At 43.2% G+C, this 14,615-nt stretch overlaps 1 protein-coding gene across 1 annotated transcript in view; it reads right to left on the bottom strand.

Moving 5' to 3' along the window:
* The window catches only part of LOC149454555 (uncharacterized), a 76,673-nt gene that overhangs the window by 10,866 nt on the left and 51,192 nt on the right, over positions 1-14,615 (bottom strand). The window contains exons 4-6 of the mRNA XM_089687340.1: positions 8,525-8,667; positions 6,833-7,004; positions 964-1,105 (exon numbers count right to left, since the gene is read on the bottom strand). Coding sequence (XP_089543466.1) covers positions 964-1,105; positions 6,833-7,004; positions 8,525-8,667 — 457 coding nt within the window. The remainder of the gene's footprint in view (positions 1-963; positions 1,106-6,832; positions 7,005-8,524; positions 8,668-14,615) is intronic.

Here is a 14,615-nt window from a genome sequence, read left to right as displayed (position 1 = left end):
GGAAGAGTAGTGTTCCATTGCTGGTTTCAGTGGGAGAAATAGTGCCCCATCATTGGTATTAATGGGAGAAATAGTGCCCTATCATTGGTGTCAGTGGGAGGAATAGTGCCTCATTGTCAGTGGCAGGAACTGCTCCCCACTTTTGCTGCCAATGGGTGGGAATAATGCCTCAAGGGCCGGATAAAAGCAAAGGGCCACATCTGGCCCCTGGGCCACAGTTTGGAGACCACTGCTCTATAGTGTGTACTTGTCTCAATTAGGAGAAGCAAGTGTAATTTCTGTCTGTTCCTTCCTCTGCTATCAACATGAGCCACATCTGACAAGTTTTCCTTACACCAAGGTGTAAATATGGCGACATGGAAGGGAGCTCCAGCAAATTGACAGCCACAGCTCTGTTTCTGTGAGCTGTGTTGAGGGGGTGTGTGTCTTTTCCCTCCAATCAGCTCCCAGAACTCTCCTCAATGAGCTCTACAGAGTGTAACTTCAGCTCACTGCCCTCTTTTATCTGAACTCTCAAACAAGCTGTATAAATTCTGCACTTTAAATGGCTGTAAAAAAAAGAAAAGAAAATGCAGATAAACAGGTACAACTTAAGTAGGATGATGTGTTTCATCTCTGTGTATCACCTGAGGCTAGTCACTTTAGAAGGCAATCAAGGTGCATTCCACAGGCTAATCTGCTACTATCACCAGACAAACACTCAGGAATAAAGAGGGTACCATACTTGGCCTCCATCAATGGGAGATGTAACTACATCATGAATCAGAATTATGGTCATTAATAAAGTAAAGGTGTGCTTTAGCTCTTGCACTATTTTTCACAAATACCTGAACCGATCATAGACCTTCGTGACAGGTCTTCTGTAATACTAATACAAAGTTGAACAGATATAAGGCAGAAGTTGGAGGATGCAAACACAGAGGTCCCCTCTGGTCTCCTCCACACCTCTCTGATCTCACTCACAGGCTGATCTGTGGCTTCTTCATCTGCCGCTTGCGGTGACGGAGGATAATGACAAGGAAAGCGATCAGCAGGATGGTAAGCACTGCTACGGGAAGAACGATGTACAGGAGGATGTCTCCCACTTGCAGGTCAGTATTGAAGTCTGTAGGATAAACAAAATAATATTTTATAAGGATGCAGGGACATGAGACACTAAAGTACAAGTAAAACCTTTCTTGAGAGAAAAAAATTATTGAAGTCATTTATAAACATTGGAAGAATTCCAGCCAACCTCACTTGCAAGTGAGAGCTCTAGGTGGGAGGCTCTGCCTGCTGTGATCACACAATCAGTCTCAATGTTGTACAAGATAAAAGCAATGAGCCACTGACACAAGTAGGAAATTAGATTTCTGGGGACATGGAGAGTGAATACAATGCATAGAGAGGTGCCTTCATCTGCTGTCAGAGGTTTCCATGTGTATCCCGGATGCAATCCAAAAGTTGTCGTTTGAGCGGGTTTACAGGGTGGAGTAGTACCAAAAGTATCAAAAACAGGGGGCACCACCTTCTCAGTGTGATAAAACAGGGAGCACCACCTTCTCAGTGTGATAAAACAGGGAGCACCACCTTCTCAGTGTGATAAAACAGGGAGCACCACCTTCTCAGTGTGATAAAACAGGGAGCACCACCTTCTCAGTGTGATAAAAGAGGGAGCACCACCTTCTCAGTGTGATAAAACAGGGGGCACCACCTTCTCAGTGTGATAAAAGAGGGAGCACCACCTTCTCAGTGTGATAAAACAGGGGGCACCACCTTTTTAGTGTGATAAAACAGGGCACCACCTTCTCAATGTGATAAAACAGGGGGCACCACCTTCTCAGTGTGATAAAACGGGGCACCACCTTCTCAGTGTGATAAAACAGGGGGCACCACCTTCTCAGTGTGATAAAACAGGGAGCATCACCTTCTCAGTGTGATAAAACAGGGAGCACCACCTTCTCAGTGTGATAAAAGAGGGAGCACCACCTTCTCAGTGTGATAAAACAGGGGGCACCACCTTCTCAGTGTGATAAAAGAGGGAGCACCACCTTCTCAGTGTGATAAAACAGGGGGCACCACCTTCTCAGTGTGATACAACAGGGAGCACCACCTTCTCAGTGTGATAAAACAGGGAGCACCACCTTCTCAGTGTGATACAACAGGGAGCACCACCTTCTCAGTGTGATAAAACAGGGGGCACCACCTTCTCAGTGTGATAAAACAGGGGGCACCACCTTCTCAGTGTGATAAAACAGGGGGCACCACCTTCTCAGTGTGATAAAGCAGGGGGCACCACCTTCTCAGTGTGATAAAACAGGGGGCACCACCTTTTCAGTGTGATAAAACGGGGCACCACCTTCTCAGTGTGATAAAACAGGGGGCACCACCTTCTCAGTGTGATAAAACGGAGCACCACCTTCTCAGTGTTATAAAACAGGGGGCACCACCTCAGTGTGATAAAACGGGGCACCACCTTCTCAGTGTGATAAAATGGGGCCACCATCTCGATGGGTTTACCTGCTAGAGTGCTCACTGAGGACCTCTGAGGCCACAGTATGTGGCAGAAACTCTTGGCATCTTTCATGAACATCTGGGTTCCCAGGTCCACCAAAGATAGGTGCAGGAGCTTCTCATGGACTCTGAGTGCCCAGTCATGTGATATAACCATTACATAGGAAATCTTAATGTAACTGCTGGATTACCCATTAAATCGTCTGTAAACCCAACAATGATCTCTTATTTGATCCCTTTTAGTTTATTGAAAATACTATTGACCACGTTTTATTATATCTGTACGAGAGTGCCACACTGTGCAAATACGCTGTGCATACTTGCACATTATTACACAAGCTCCTGGAGGACCTGAACCAAATAAAACAAGAAGATATCACTGTTGGGTTGGGTTATTATTTAGCCCTTTTGCTGTCAGAGTTGTTTTTGATTTTTTTTTGCATGTTTAACCACTTCAGGACCGCCCACCTGAAATGTACTGCGGACGGGCAGCCCATAAAGGCAGAACAAAGTACCTGTAGGTTGCTGGCCTCTTCCCGGTACAGGGCATGTGCCCCCCCCCCGCCAACTTCCACTTTGATTAGACACAGCAGGATTTTGTCAGCAGGTCCCGACCACTGATTCATGGCTGGGATCTGCTGATCGGCTGTGTCCAATCACAACACAGGAAGAGAATCAACACAGGGTTCTGTACAGAGAGAACAATCTCTTTGTTGGTCCAGCTTGGGCCATTGTAACTACATATTCCATATCTGTGGGATCCCGCTAGAAGCTGGAAATCACTGTAGTAGTCACAGCTACTCCTTTAACCCTTTCGCTGCCAGAGCCGTTTTTTTGCACATTTTTTTGCACACATTTAGAAAAATCATATTAGGCCTGAAGATTACACAAAACCCCCAACATTATATATTTTCTTAAAGCAGACACCCTAGAGAAGAAAATAGTGGTATCGTATGTACTCTCCAGCGCCTCAGGATATGCACAGCCAAAATGGAAGCCAAGGGTACCAGGACAGCGACATCCAAAGGAAATGCTTCAGGGGTGCAGCCCTCCTCAGACGGGGAAATCAGCCACTGGATAGAGAGAAAACAGGTGGCGCACACACCTAGTGCATTATCCAAGATTTATTGTAGGAGTGAAAGAATAATAAAAACATACTCACAGATGAAGCATGTATCTAAAAAGCATAGAAAAATGACAATGGCCACAACAGCAGGCAAGGTGTTCCGTCAGTGCGGTCAAATGTCTGACGTGTTTCGGGGACGAATCCCTTTCCTCAGAGCTGTTGACCAACCTCTAATGGCATCCATTTCCCCACAGGCATAAAGCACACTCCCACACCATCCCACTCAGGCATCAACAGCAAGGCTCTTACTTTCCATTCATCATACAACAGCATCAGAGGCTGGTCATCAGTTCTGAGGAAAGGGATTCGTCCCCGAAACGCGTCGGCCATTTGACCACACTGACCGTGAGAACACCTTGCCTGCCGTTTTGGCCATTGTCATTTTTCTATGCTTTTTAGATACATGCTTCGTCTGTGAGTATGTTTTTATTATTCTTTCACTCCTACAATAAACCTTGATAATGCACTAGGTGTGTGCGCCACCTATTTTCTCTCTAAGAAAATAGTGGTAGTTCAATGTTATTACCGCAAGATAAAATAAAGATATTACCGCAAAAGGTCTAAGAAACACATTTCTAAAGTGAATTTTAGGGCAAACAAACACAATAACTGACCCAAATGTTTGGTAAAATATAAAAGATGAGGTTGCACCAAGTAAATAAATACCCAAAATGTTAAACCTTAAATTTGTGTGCCCTTGGGAAATGGCAACAAACTTCAGTACCATATATTTTCTATAGGCGATGCTTCAAAAGCCCCCTATAGGTCATCAGTTTAGTGTTACAGAGGAGATCTTCTGCTAGAATTATTGCTCTCACTCCGGCATGCGCTGCGATATGCAACATGTCCTGCAAGATTGTGGACGCCGCTCAGACTGCTCATGGAAACCTATGGTAAGATGGGCTCAGCTGTCACTCCGGCCATTCCCCTTCAGCATGACCAGAGGGATGGCTGAGGCCATCTTACCATAAGATTCTATGAGCGGTCTGAGCGGCGTTCACATTCATGCAGGACTTTGATGACTGGAGCCATTTGAGGACATCGCTCCCCCTTTCATGCTGGTTAGGCGATTTCTCTGGACCCCAGTTTGGAGCGGTGCCAGCACATCATGTACACCAGATAAGTAACGCGTTTAGCAATCACTGCTTTAATGCGTCAACGCATGTGTTTAAATTCGTACATGTGTATGTGGGGGGGGGGGGGGGGGAGATGATGTTGTTGTGCTTGGGTGTAACTTTATTTATTTGCAATTAAAAAAAATTTTTGCTTAACTTTTTTTTTAGGGGACAGGTTCTCCTTAATGAGACATGTGGAGGTCTAATAGACCCTGGATGTCTCCTCTGGGCTCCACTGAATATATTGCAATGCAGATTGCATTGCAATACATTCTTCCCTGGTTATTCTAGCACAGGAAAGTGACAGGATGACCCAGACCCAGGATGACATCATAGGTGTTGCTTTCTGGGTCACAGCAAGAAGGGGAGGAGAGCAGAAATGTGTGGGGGCGAGCAATTGTGTGTGCGGGGGGGGGGGGGGTGGAGGTTGTCACCAAGTGTGTAGAAGCAATCCACCTGACAGGCAGGAGTCTGCTTTCAGTTTTATACACAATCCCAGAGGCTGCAGCCACTAGATTGTATGTAAACCCCCCCGCTGTGCATCGTACGGACCTGGCAGCAAACGGGTTAATCTTCACTAGCTTCTGGATCCCATGTCGAACAGCTGTCCAGCTGAATTGTGAGCACAGGAGATCGCCTGCTTGGCACAGGGAGCCATTCAGAGATCGTTTTGCATTCTCGCAATGAATGCAAAGCATTCTCTGATTGGACTAGGTGGAGAGGTGGGTTGGTGACATCATCGGGAGCCCTTAATAATCCTAAAAGGCGTTATACTCACCAAACATCTGGTGAGGGCGGTTCATGTTGGTTTTGCACTGGTGGATGGTGGAAGGACTATTATTGGCACTGAAGAAATTTATGAAAATATAAGCTTGTTTTTTTATCACGGGACGTTTTTTTTTTGGACATGTCACTGGACTTTTCTTGTTTTTTGTATGCGTCACAAATTATTTTGTTTTTGACACTTATATATAAATTGTAATATCTGCACTAATATTACTTATAGGTTGGGTATTTTACAGATTGTTTTTTGTGTGTTTTGCGCTGTTTTGACTTGAAAACTTTTTTTTGTGGTTTTATACCTATGTACAGCAGCATCTCACGTGGATAAGTGTGTGGGGAAGGAGGTCCTGGGCGCTGAGGTCTTTTTTTATTGATTTGTGGTGACATCATGTTCTTCACCTCATCCAATTAGAGAATGCTTTGCATTCATTGAGAAAGTACAAAGTATTGAATGCAAAGCTTGAATGGCGCCAGCGTCCAGAAACTGACCTGGAAACTAGTAGAGATCACTGTAGTAGCCTAGTCTACTACAGTGATTTTGAGCGCCTTGAGCAGCCTTTCTCAATGCTCTTAATACAAATGAAGCCTTAAAACAACTTGCCTGTGTCAGGGAACACCTGCTAGTAACTATTATATCTACAGCTCACGGTAAATTAGTGCAATGGTTACTTGGAAGAATATTTCTTACTTTTGTGGTCATTGGGCAGAATTCCCCTCCCCCATACAGAAAGCTAAAAAGATCACTGGTGTCAGTGGGAACTTATCTGAGAGGCAGAAATTGCTCATTGCTCAAGGAACCCCTAGCAACCTCTGGAGGAACATTAGTGTTCCACCGAACCCTGGTTGAGAAAGGCTGTTCTAGAAGAATCCCACAGGTATGATATATGCATAGTTACATTGGTAAGTTGGATCAATGTAACTATGTAAAAATATCCATACCTGGAATACTTCATTAATGTTAACATTACAAGTACGTGTTGTGCACTCATGACAAGCTCTGTTTAGTGCAGAGGTAAGTGTTGGACTGTATGTACTGATGTGAGCCTAGGCTGTCTGGCATCGGACTGTGTCTATGAGGGTGCAGGTACTCCACAGCATTCATAGGCCCCAGGGGCGGACTGACCATTTGGAAACTCGGGCACTGCCTGAGGGCCCGGGGTCAGTAGGGGGCCCCATGAGATGCCCCTGGTACCTTTTCATAGGCTTTTTTGAGTTTGGGCAAGGACACAGGGGCCCCATGATCCCCTTTTGCCCAGGGGCCCCATGAGTTGTCAGTCCGCCCCTGATAGGCCCAGTAGAAAGTTGTATTGCTCACCTACAATCCTGAACATATCAGGATCCTTGGGGGTCACACGGAGTTTAAAGGACCTTGTCTTGACCAGAGTGTACAAATCTGGATGACGAGCCTGGCACACATATGTTCCTTCAGAGCTTTCATCAACATTTTTGATGGTGAGAGTATCGGAGGGTAAAATCCAGTCACTATCCTGCAAAGGAAAATAAAAAAAAAACGTAATATACAACTACGTGGCACCATTATAAGTACACTGTGCACCTTTCGACTATACCTCTATAGCTAACCCTATGACGAATTTGTCGATTTCACAGTGTGCACAGTTGCACATTCCTAGTTGTTAGCTACAACATTAATCGAACCGGATATACAGGTAAGGTATTCTTTGCATAATTAGAATGGTCCTGCAATCTATATTCTGTAACTGGCTAAACCCTGTGAAACTAGAGAATCACTGTAGTAGCTGCCACTACAGTGATTCTTGCTGTTCTCTGGTTCCCACCCTACCTCTCCACACTACATCCTCGACATCCCCCTTCCCTCCAGTCCCATCATCCATGCAGCTCGATGCAGTGGTCCTGGGGCTTGAAAACCGCACTATTCCTGCCTCTTCTTTCACTAAGGATACCGGGATGGATCAGAGTGGCTCTACCGGAGCTGACCAATCACTTTAACCTGGCAATATACTGATAGTTTTTTTTTTTTGTTCATCCTTCAAACTGATTAAAAAAAAAAAAAAAAAAACCTACCCGATACCCGAGTGCGGATGAATGAATTCCCCATTGCAGATATTGTATTTTGACAGATGGCCCTGCAAGCTGTTGAAATACCAAACAGCGGCTAAATTTGACTGGATGCAGCTGCTGTTTAGCTGAATATTTTCCATTCAGCTTTGATGTACTTTTGTCCAATAGATTGGGCCTGGCAAGACCACCCACTGAGTGAATTTTGGCTGCTCCCTCGGAAATCGTCTGAGTTCACAATCTATATAGCCAGCTTTAGACCTGTTCATAGTCAACATTCCAATTCATCTCCAAGGTGTTCGTTGGGGTTGAGGTCAGGTCTCTGTGCAGGCCACTTGAGGTCCTCTGCACCAAACACATCAAATCATATCTATATGGAGCTGGCTTTGTACACTGGGATAAAGACTTGGTGGAACAGAGAAGAGCCTTCACCAAACTGGTACAGGGGTAAAGTCATGGTGGAACAGATAAAGGTCTTCACCAAACTTAGAGAAGGTTGGAAGAGCGCAATTGTCTAAAATGCCTTTGTATGATGTAGCACTAACAGTACCCTTCACTGGAAACACCTGGACTCAATCATTTAGAGGGGGTCCACATACTTGTGGCCATTCCAACTCTGCTGGAGGAGCTCTGTAATAAACACACCAGGAATGAAGCCTCCATTCTTTCAAGGGGCAAAAAAACAAGCATCCAGAATCAGAGTCTGGCACTCGGTGGGTCATGAATCCAATAGCATTTGGTGCATCTTCTTTACCTGTTGCTATGCCACCTTGCCCAGCATTGCAATAGATGTAGTAGAACATCTTCGGTTACCAGGACAGACATTCTTGTCTGCTTCTCTGAAAAACATCTATGACTCTTCCTTTTTATTTATACATACATAGATATGCAGCAGCATTAATATTGGATTTATCCCAATGCTAAGCTAAATCCCTACTCTTAGAGGCCTGTTCTCATTGCTCTCACTCACCTGCTGGCTCCACTCATAGTAGGGCTCGCGGGAGGACGACGCGGTACACTTCACCTCCACCGTAGAGCCTTCCTCTGCATACAAGACTTCAGACATACTGGTGTACCAGGAATGCATCTTCTGGAAGTAGATGTCCTGCAGATCTGCAGACCAGAAATAAAACAAATAAATCTAAGACAAGACAGCAAAATGCCAATTGACAGTCCGACACATAGGAACACATTCACAAAGAAGTCACATTCATCAGGTTTATACAAAAAAATCAGAGTAAGCCATGTCAGTACAGGAGAGGAACCAGTACAACTGTACAAGACTGAAGGGAAGGCCAGAGTTCTGCTTTAAATATTTTGGATGTCCCATCACTTTCTATACCAGAAATGATAATCACCAGGACAAATAGGAATCTCCCCAGACAGCAATAAAAACTTGTCAGGGATTTTAACCCTTCCTAATGCTAACCAAAACTAAACAAAAAAAATATCTTTTTAACACTGAGGTCTATTAAAGCAGACTATAAACTGTATCTGAGCACCACAAACAGAAATCACATTCTAATTCTTTTTAACCAATTCAACACCAATTCAATTATACACCTTCCTGCCCAGGCCATTTTTCAGGTTTCAGCGCTCTCACACTTTGAATGACAATTGCGCGGTCATACAACACTGTACCCAAACTAAAATTTTATCATCTTCACACAACTAGAGCTTTCTTTTGGTGGTATTTAATCATCGCTGGGGTTTTTATTTTTTGCTAAATTAACAAAAAAAGACCGTTTTTCTTTGTTTCTGTTATAAAAGTTTGCAAATAAATAATTGTTCTTCATAAATTTAGGCCGAGATGTATTCTGTTACATGTCTTTGGTGAAAATAACCCAAATTAGGATGTATTTTTTAGTTTGTAGGAAAGTTATAGTATAGATCTGAATATTGATCACTCCTAAAGTACTGACGGCCAATCTAATTTCTTGAGGTCCAAGAATGTCAGAACAGTACAGATATCCCCAAATGACCCCTTTTTGCAGAGTAGACAGTCTGACGTACTTCATAAGAGGCATGGCAAGTTTTTTGAAGTTGTATTTTTTTTGTCATAATTTTTCGGAAAATGAAAAACATTATTTTCACTATTTTTTTTTTACATACTGTCACCAGTGCAGTACAGCATCATCATATAACTGGCATGGCGGTGATCAGGGACACGGACTGGGGACAGTGTGAAACAAAATTTTATATTTTTTATAAAAAAAATTATATTATATTAAATTTTTTATTACATTTTTTTTCTTTTTTTTTAAGATTTTTTTTCATATTTTGCTATGTCCAAAGTAGTACAATGTTACCATAGTAATATTGTACTACTTTGGGGAAGTGATCAGCATTTTTTTTTTTTTTTTTTACACAATTTGCTTATAGCAAAGAATTACTTTGCTATAAGCAAGCATTTACTTGAATGACATCGATTCATTCAGGGGTTTTTTTTTTTTGTGTTTAGCTGTGATTTGGCCACAGCTAATCACATGACATGTGCATGTAATTAGCTGTGACCATTCACAGCTAGACACTAGTATATAATGGATGGCATGAATTAAGCCATCCATTGTATACAACTGTCATGTGACCTGATGTGATTGGTCACAGCAGGTCACATGGTACCGGAAACGGGGCTGTCATCGGCCGTGTCCGAGGTACTGCTGTGCGGCTCTGCAAGCGCGCGGACTGTGCATGCGTGGCTGTATGCCAAATGGCGGCCTCCCGGAAAGCTAGTGCATTTTTCCGGCCACCATACAGCCATTAGCCGGGCGTCAAATGGTTAATATTCAAAGCAAACTCCCCCATCCAACCACGTCTCCACACTTTATTTTGTTGAGGAATCACTTTGAAAAACACCCCCTAGCATTTCTAGCTGTGGCCATCTTCAGTAAGGACAGATGATTTATGTAGTATTTACTTCCTAGAATCCATCTGCTCTTAGCTCAGGCATGCAGGTAGGAGGGTGTGCTTAGCTGAGAAAGCCCCTCCTCTAGATGAAAAAAAATTGCGTGAAGACTCCTGGGATGTATGAGATCATGTTGGCCTAGGGCAAGAAGCAATTGAATAAACTGAAAAAAAAAACATAAAAAGTAAAACAAGTAAATAAAATATACATATCTATTTACTTATGCTAGCAGCATGAGGATTACAATTATTTAAACTAGAACTACAGGCAAAACTTTTTTTTTCCTTTTGGATAGGGCAAGGGAAGGTTATATCCCCTTTCAGATTTTTTTTCCCCATCTATGTCCCATTGCAGATTTCCCTCCACTTCCTTTCCCATAGCCAAACAGGAAGTGAGAGGAGATTCCTGCAAATTAAGGGAATTCCTTGGGGACCCCAAGTCACCAGAACTAGTGTCCCCTATAGAAGATTCCCCTCAATAGAGAGGACAACCCAAAGTTTGGGGTTTTCTTTACTCTTAGTCTCAATGATAATGGTAAACAGGACAAATAGGGAGGGTGAATCTCCGTAATGGGGGCACAAACAGCAATAGAAACTTACAGGGGTTCTAGTCCCTTTCCACTCTAACCAAAAAAAAAAAAAAAAGAAGCTTTGCCCTTAGTTATACTTTAATGTCAATTGAGAGTTTACTTGCTCTTTAAAGCCCCAAATCACTCCATTTTTTATGTTAATGTTGAACAAACTAGGGAAGGGTATAAGAAGCTCTGCTGGGTTTTATTTTTGCATCTGTGTCACCATCTGGGAGATTTCCACTTACTTCCTGTCCCTGTGTCATGGTGTCCCAAAACAGGAAATGAAGAAAAATCCCTCTAGTGGTGGTACAGACATTAGACATTTGGTTAGTTCACACTTTTTGTTTATTAATTTTCAAATTTTTTTTTTTTACCACCAACTATGGTAATGACAGTAAATTGCGAGCTGTAAAAGCGTTTGAGCGTTCTTCGCAAATGGCTGCGGCGGAAAGTGTTAAATCAATAAGTGAAATAAATCATAACAGCCCGTCCCAATGTTTCCCCGACGCCCAGGGGGAAGAAAAAAAAAACACTTGTCGTCCCGACCGCCGTGGAGTTGATGAGTTGCTAGGGGCAACCCACATTTCTTCCGCCAGACAATCTGACAGACGAGGTTTTATAGCAGAAAATAAACAGAATCCACTCAGCTAATTGCTTTTTTCTTATGCGTTCGATCCGCTCATCATCCTGTCACTGTGTGACTGATCCCTCCCGGGCGAGCATGTTTCTGGAGACGCGATCAGAGCGTCAGCCCCGCTCAGACGCTCATTATACACGCGGCTCCATCTCAATATTTGATGTATTTCCTGTGGCTCTTTGTGGGGCTTAGTGACATTTTGTGATCGCCCCGTGATATTTTTCTCTGTCTCCTGCTGCTTTCATTTGGTGTATTGTTGTGTTCATCACGTTCCCGGGCCTCCCTGTGCCCTTTAGATGAAAGATGCGGCCTGCGATGTACGGCCCTGTGAGGTGTTCTGAGGGCGCCGCGTTCCCCACTAAGCACTTCGACTGCCTGATACGCTGGACCCCCCTGATGGAGGTCGCTGGGGTTCACTGTATATCTGTGCCATCACAGCACATCCATCACTCCTAGCATTATAAAGAACACAAACCAACAATCCTAAGCCCAATATCTCTTTATTTCTTTGCCAAATGTTCCAAGACGAACACTGTAATAAAAGCGAGTTCTCCGGCCTCTGAAAACTGGCTAATTCTGTCAGTGGAATATCAGCACTCCGACATCATCACATGGGCCCTTCAAGGCCTAAACAGGCTTTAGGCCTCATTCACACAAACCTGCGATTATATGGGGGGAAAAAAAATCCATACGCTTTAAAGTGGATATAAAGTCTAATGGTGCTTTGAGTTTTATTAACTCATTAACATTTTACTTTATTAACATTTTAGTTGACCTTTACAAATAAACTGCCCATGCAGGTAAGGGGCGCCCGTGGATAAAAACAAAGTGCGTAGATTTGACGAAAGTTGGATAATGCCCTTGCTTATAGGTGTAGGCCAAGTACATACCTTTCTAAGCCTGCCAGAAAAACTCCCACAGATGGCATCATTCCATCCTGCCTTGTTGCTAATATAGCACCCTCCTAGATAGGTGCTAGGCTTAGACAGATTTAATATATGTTTGAAGTCCTAGCCTAGCGCAAAATGCTCCAGACGGACAACAATTCAAAGGATAAGTTCACCTTTTGGAGAAATATAATAAACGCACATTTGTTTGCAGGTAAAAAAATGTTAATTTATTATTTTTATCCAAAGGAGCCTAGAAAGCAATGCACCAGTGATCAGTAGATTGTGGATGCCATGCAGGACTCCTGCAGACCTGTCAGAATATCTGCTTGCCATATGGGATGTACGGTCAAGCTGATATTCTGACAGAAAGCTTCAATGAACTACCATGGCCCTCCACAGACCCATGGTAGCTCATTGAAAACTACAAGCCCACATCCGGTAAGGCTGTCAGGACTTGCAGTTCATTCATTCATGGAAGTCCGTGAATGAATGATGTGGCCGTGAGGGTGAAGCTCTGCTGTTGCAGCTATTGGAACATGTAACATGTTCCACCCTAAAAACGGGTTGAACATGTAACATGTTCCCAAGGTGATCTTATCCTTCAAAACAGGCAAAAAAGCCCTTAAAGAAAATGCTCCAAAGTGAAATGGGAAGTCCAAAGTCTTCTTCTCAACCTGTTAGATGCATCTAGGGCAATACGCAACAGCGCATAATTTATCTATATGGTATATAGCATGCAGCCAGTTTGATGGATTCACATGCCCATGACATATATCACACATGTATGAGTTATATTATCCTGGTATGGTAGTTTTTAGTGTTCATTATTTATATGTATATTGCTCATTCACACCATTCCCTAACCCTCAAGGGGTGTACAATCCTTACTTGCATTCATACATACACATACTAGGGCCATGTTAGACAGGATCCAATTAACCTACCAGCATGTCTTTGGAGTGTGGGAGGAAACCAGAGTACCCGGAGGAAACCCACGCAGGCACAAGGAGAACATGCAAACTCCAGGCAGGTGGTGCTGTGGCTGGGATTCGAACCAATGATCCTAGTACTGTCAGGCGTAAATGCCACTTAGCCACTGTGCTGCCCACAATTGAATAATTTCAGGTGTTCCCAGTCAAGGGTACTGTTAATTCAACAGCATACATATATGTATGTATATATATATATATATATATATATGTTCATATATATCTCCCTACAGTATTTTATGTATAAACCCATTATTAGCACCTTATATCTATGGGGGTGATAAAAAGAAGTTTACATATATCCTCATTTTACTTTATTTATCCCCATTGTTAGTATTGCCTATATATTTCTATATGGTATTATCAGGAGTATAGAGAGATTTAGGATTTATATCACGTATACCCTCCTGCTTAAATTAGATATTTATATATGTCCCCATCATTAAGCACCTTTAGCGACCATAGTATGGAGAGATCCAGTATATAATGTCCTGCCTTATTAGGTATTTACATATGTCTCCATCATTAACCTCCCTGGCGGTATTCCCGAGTGTAGCTCGGGGTAAAGTTTCGGCACCACAAGTGGTAACCCTGAGCTACACTCGGGAATACACTGCAGCGTTGCTCCGGGATCTCTTCACTTACCTTGTCCTTCGCTCCCGCGATGTCCCTCCGGCAGTGTCCCCGGCAATGTCCTCTGGCCTATGCCGGCGTCCGTCTTCTGGGTTACGCTCCCTGCGACGTCAGGACATACAGGGACGGAACGGCGGGAAATTAAAAAATTTTAAAAAGTGACATTCACCAAGTACACTAAAATCACATAGTAAAACATTCCTGTATCAAACCATTTCACATACATTTTGTCCCTACTGCTTTGTCCTGCGCCCTACCTGCATTTTTACTGTTCTTTCTGCCTGGAAACTGAGAAATGTCCATGGCGTCCAAAAAGCGTCCCTTTAGGTCAAAAGCAGTTTTAGACCGGCTAGAGAACAGCAATTGTAAATTAGAACCACTTGCAGAATTGAGTGATAATGATTTGTGGGGAAATTCGTCAGACACTGAAAACGAT

Source organism: Staurois parvus, unplaced genomic scaffold, assembly GCF_062004578.1.
Source record: "Staurois parvus isolate SC_StPar_1 unplaced genomic scaffold, SC_StPar_1.0 ptg000423l, whole genome shotgun sequence".
NCBI lineage: Eukaryota > Metazoa > Chordata > Amphibia > Anura > Ranidae > Staurois > Staurois parvus.
This window is presented reverse-complemented; position numbering and strand designations above follow the sequence as displayed.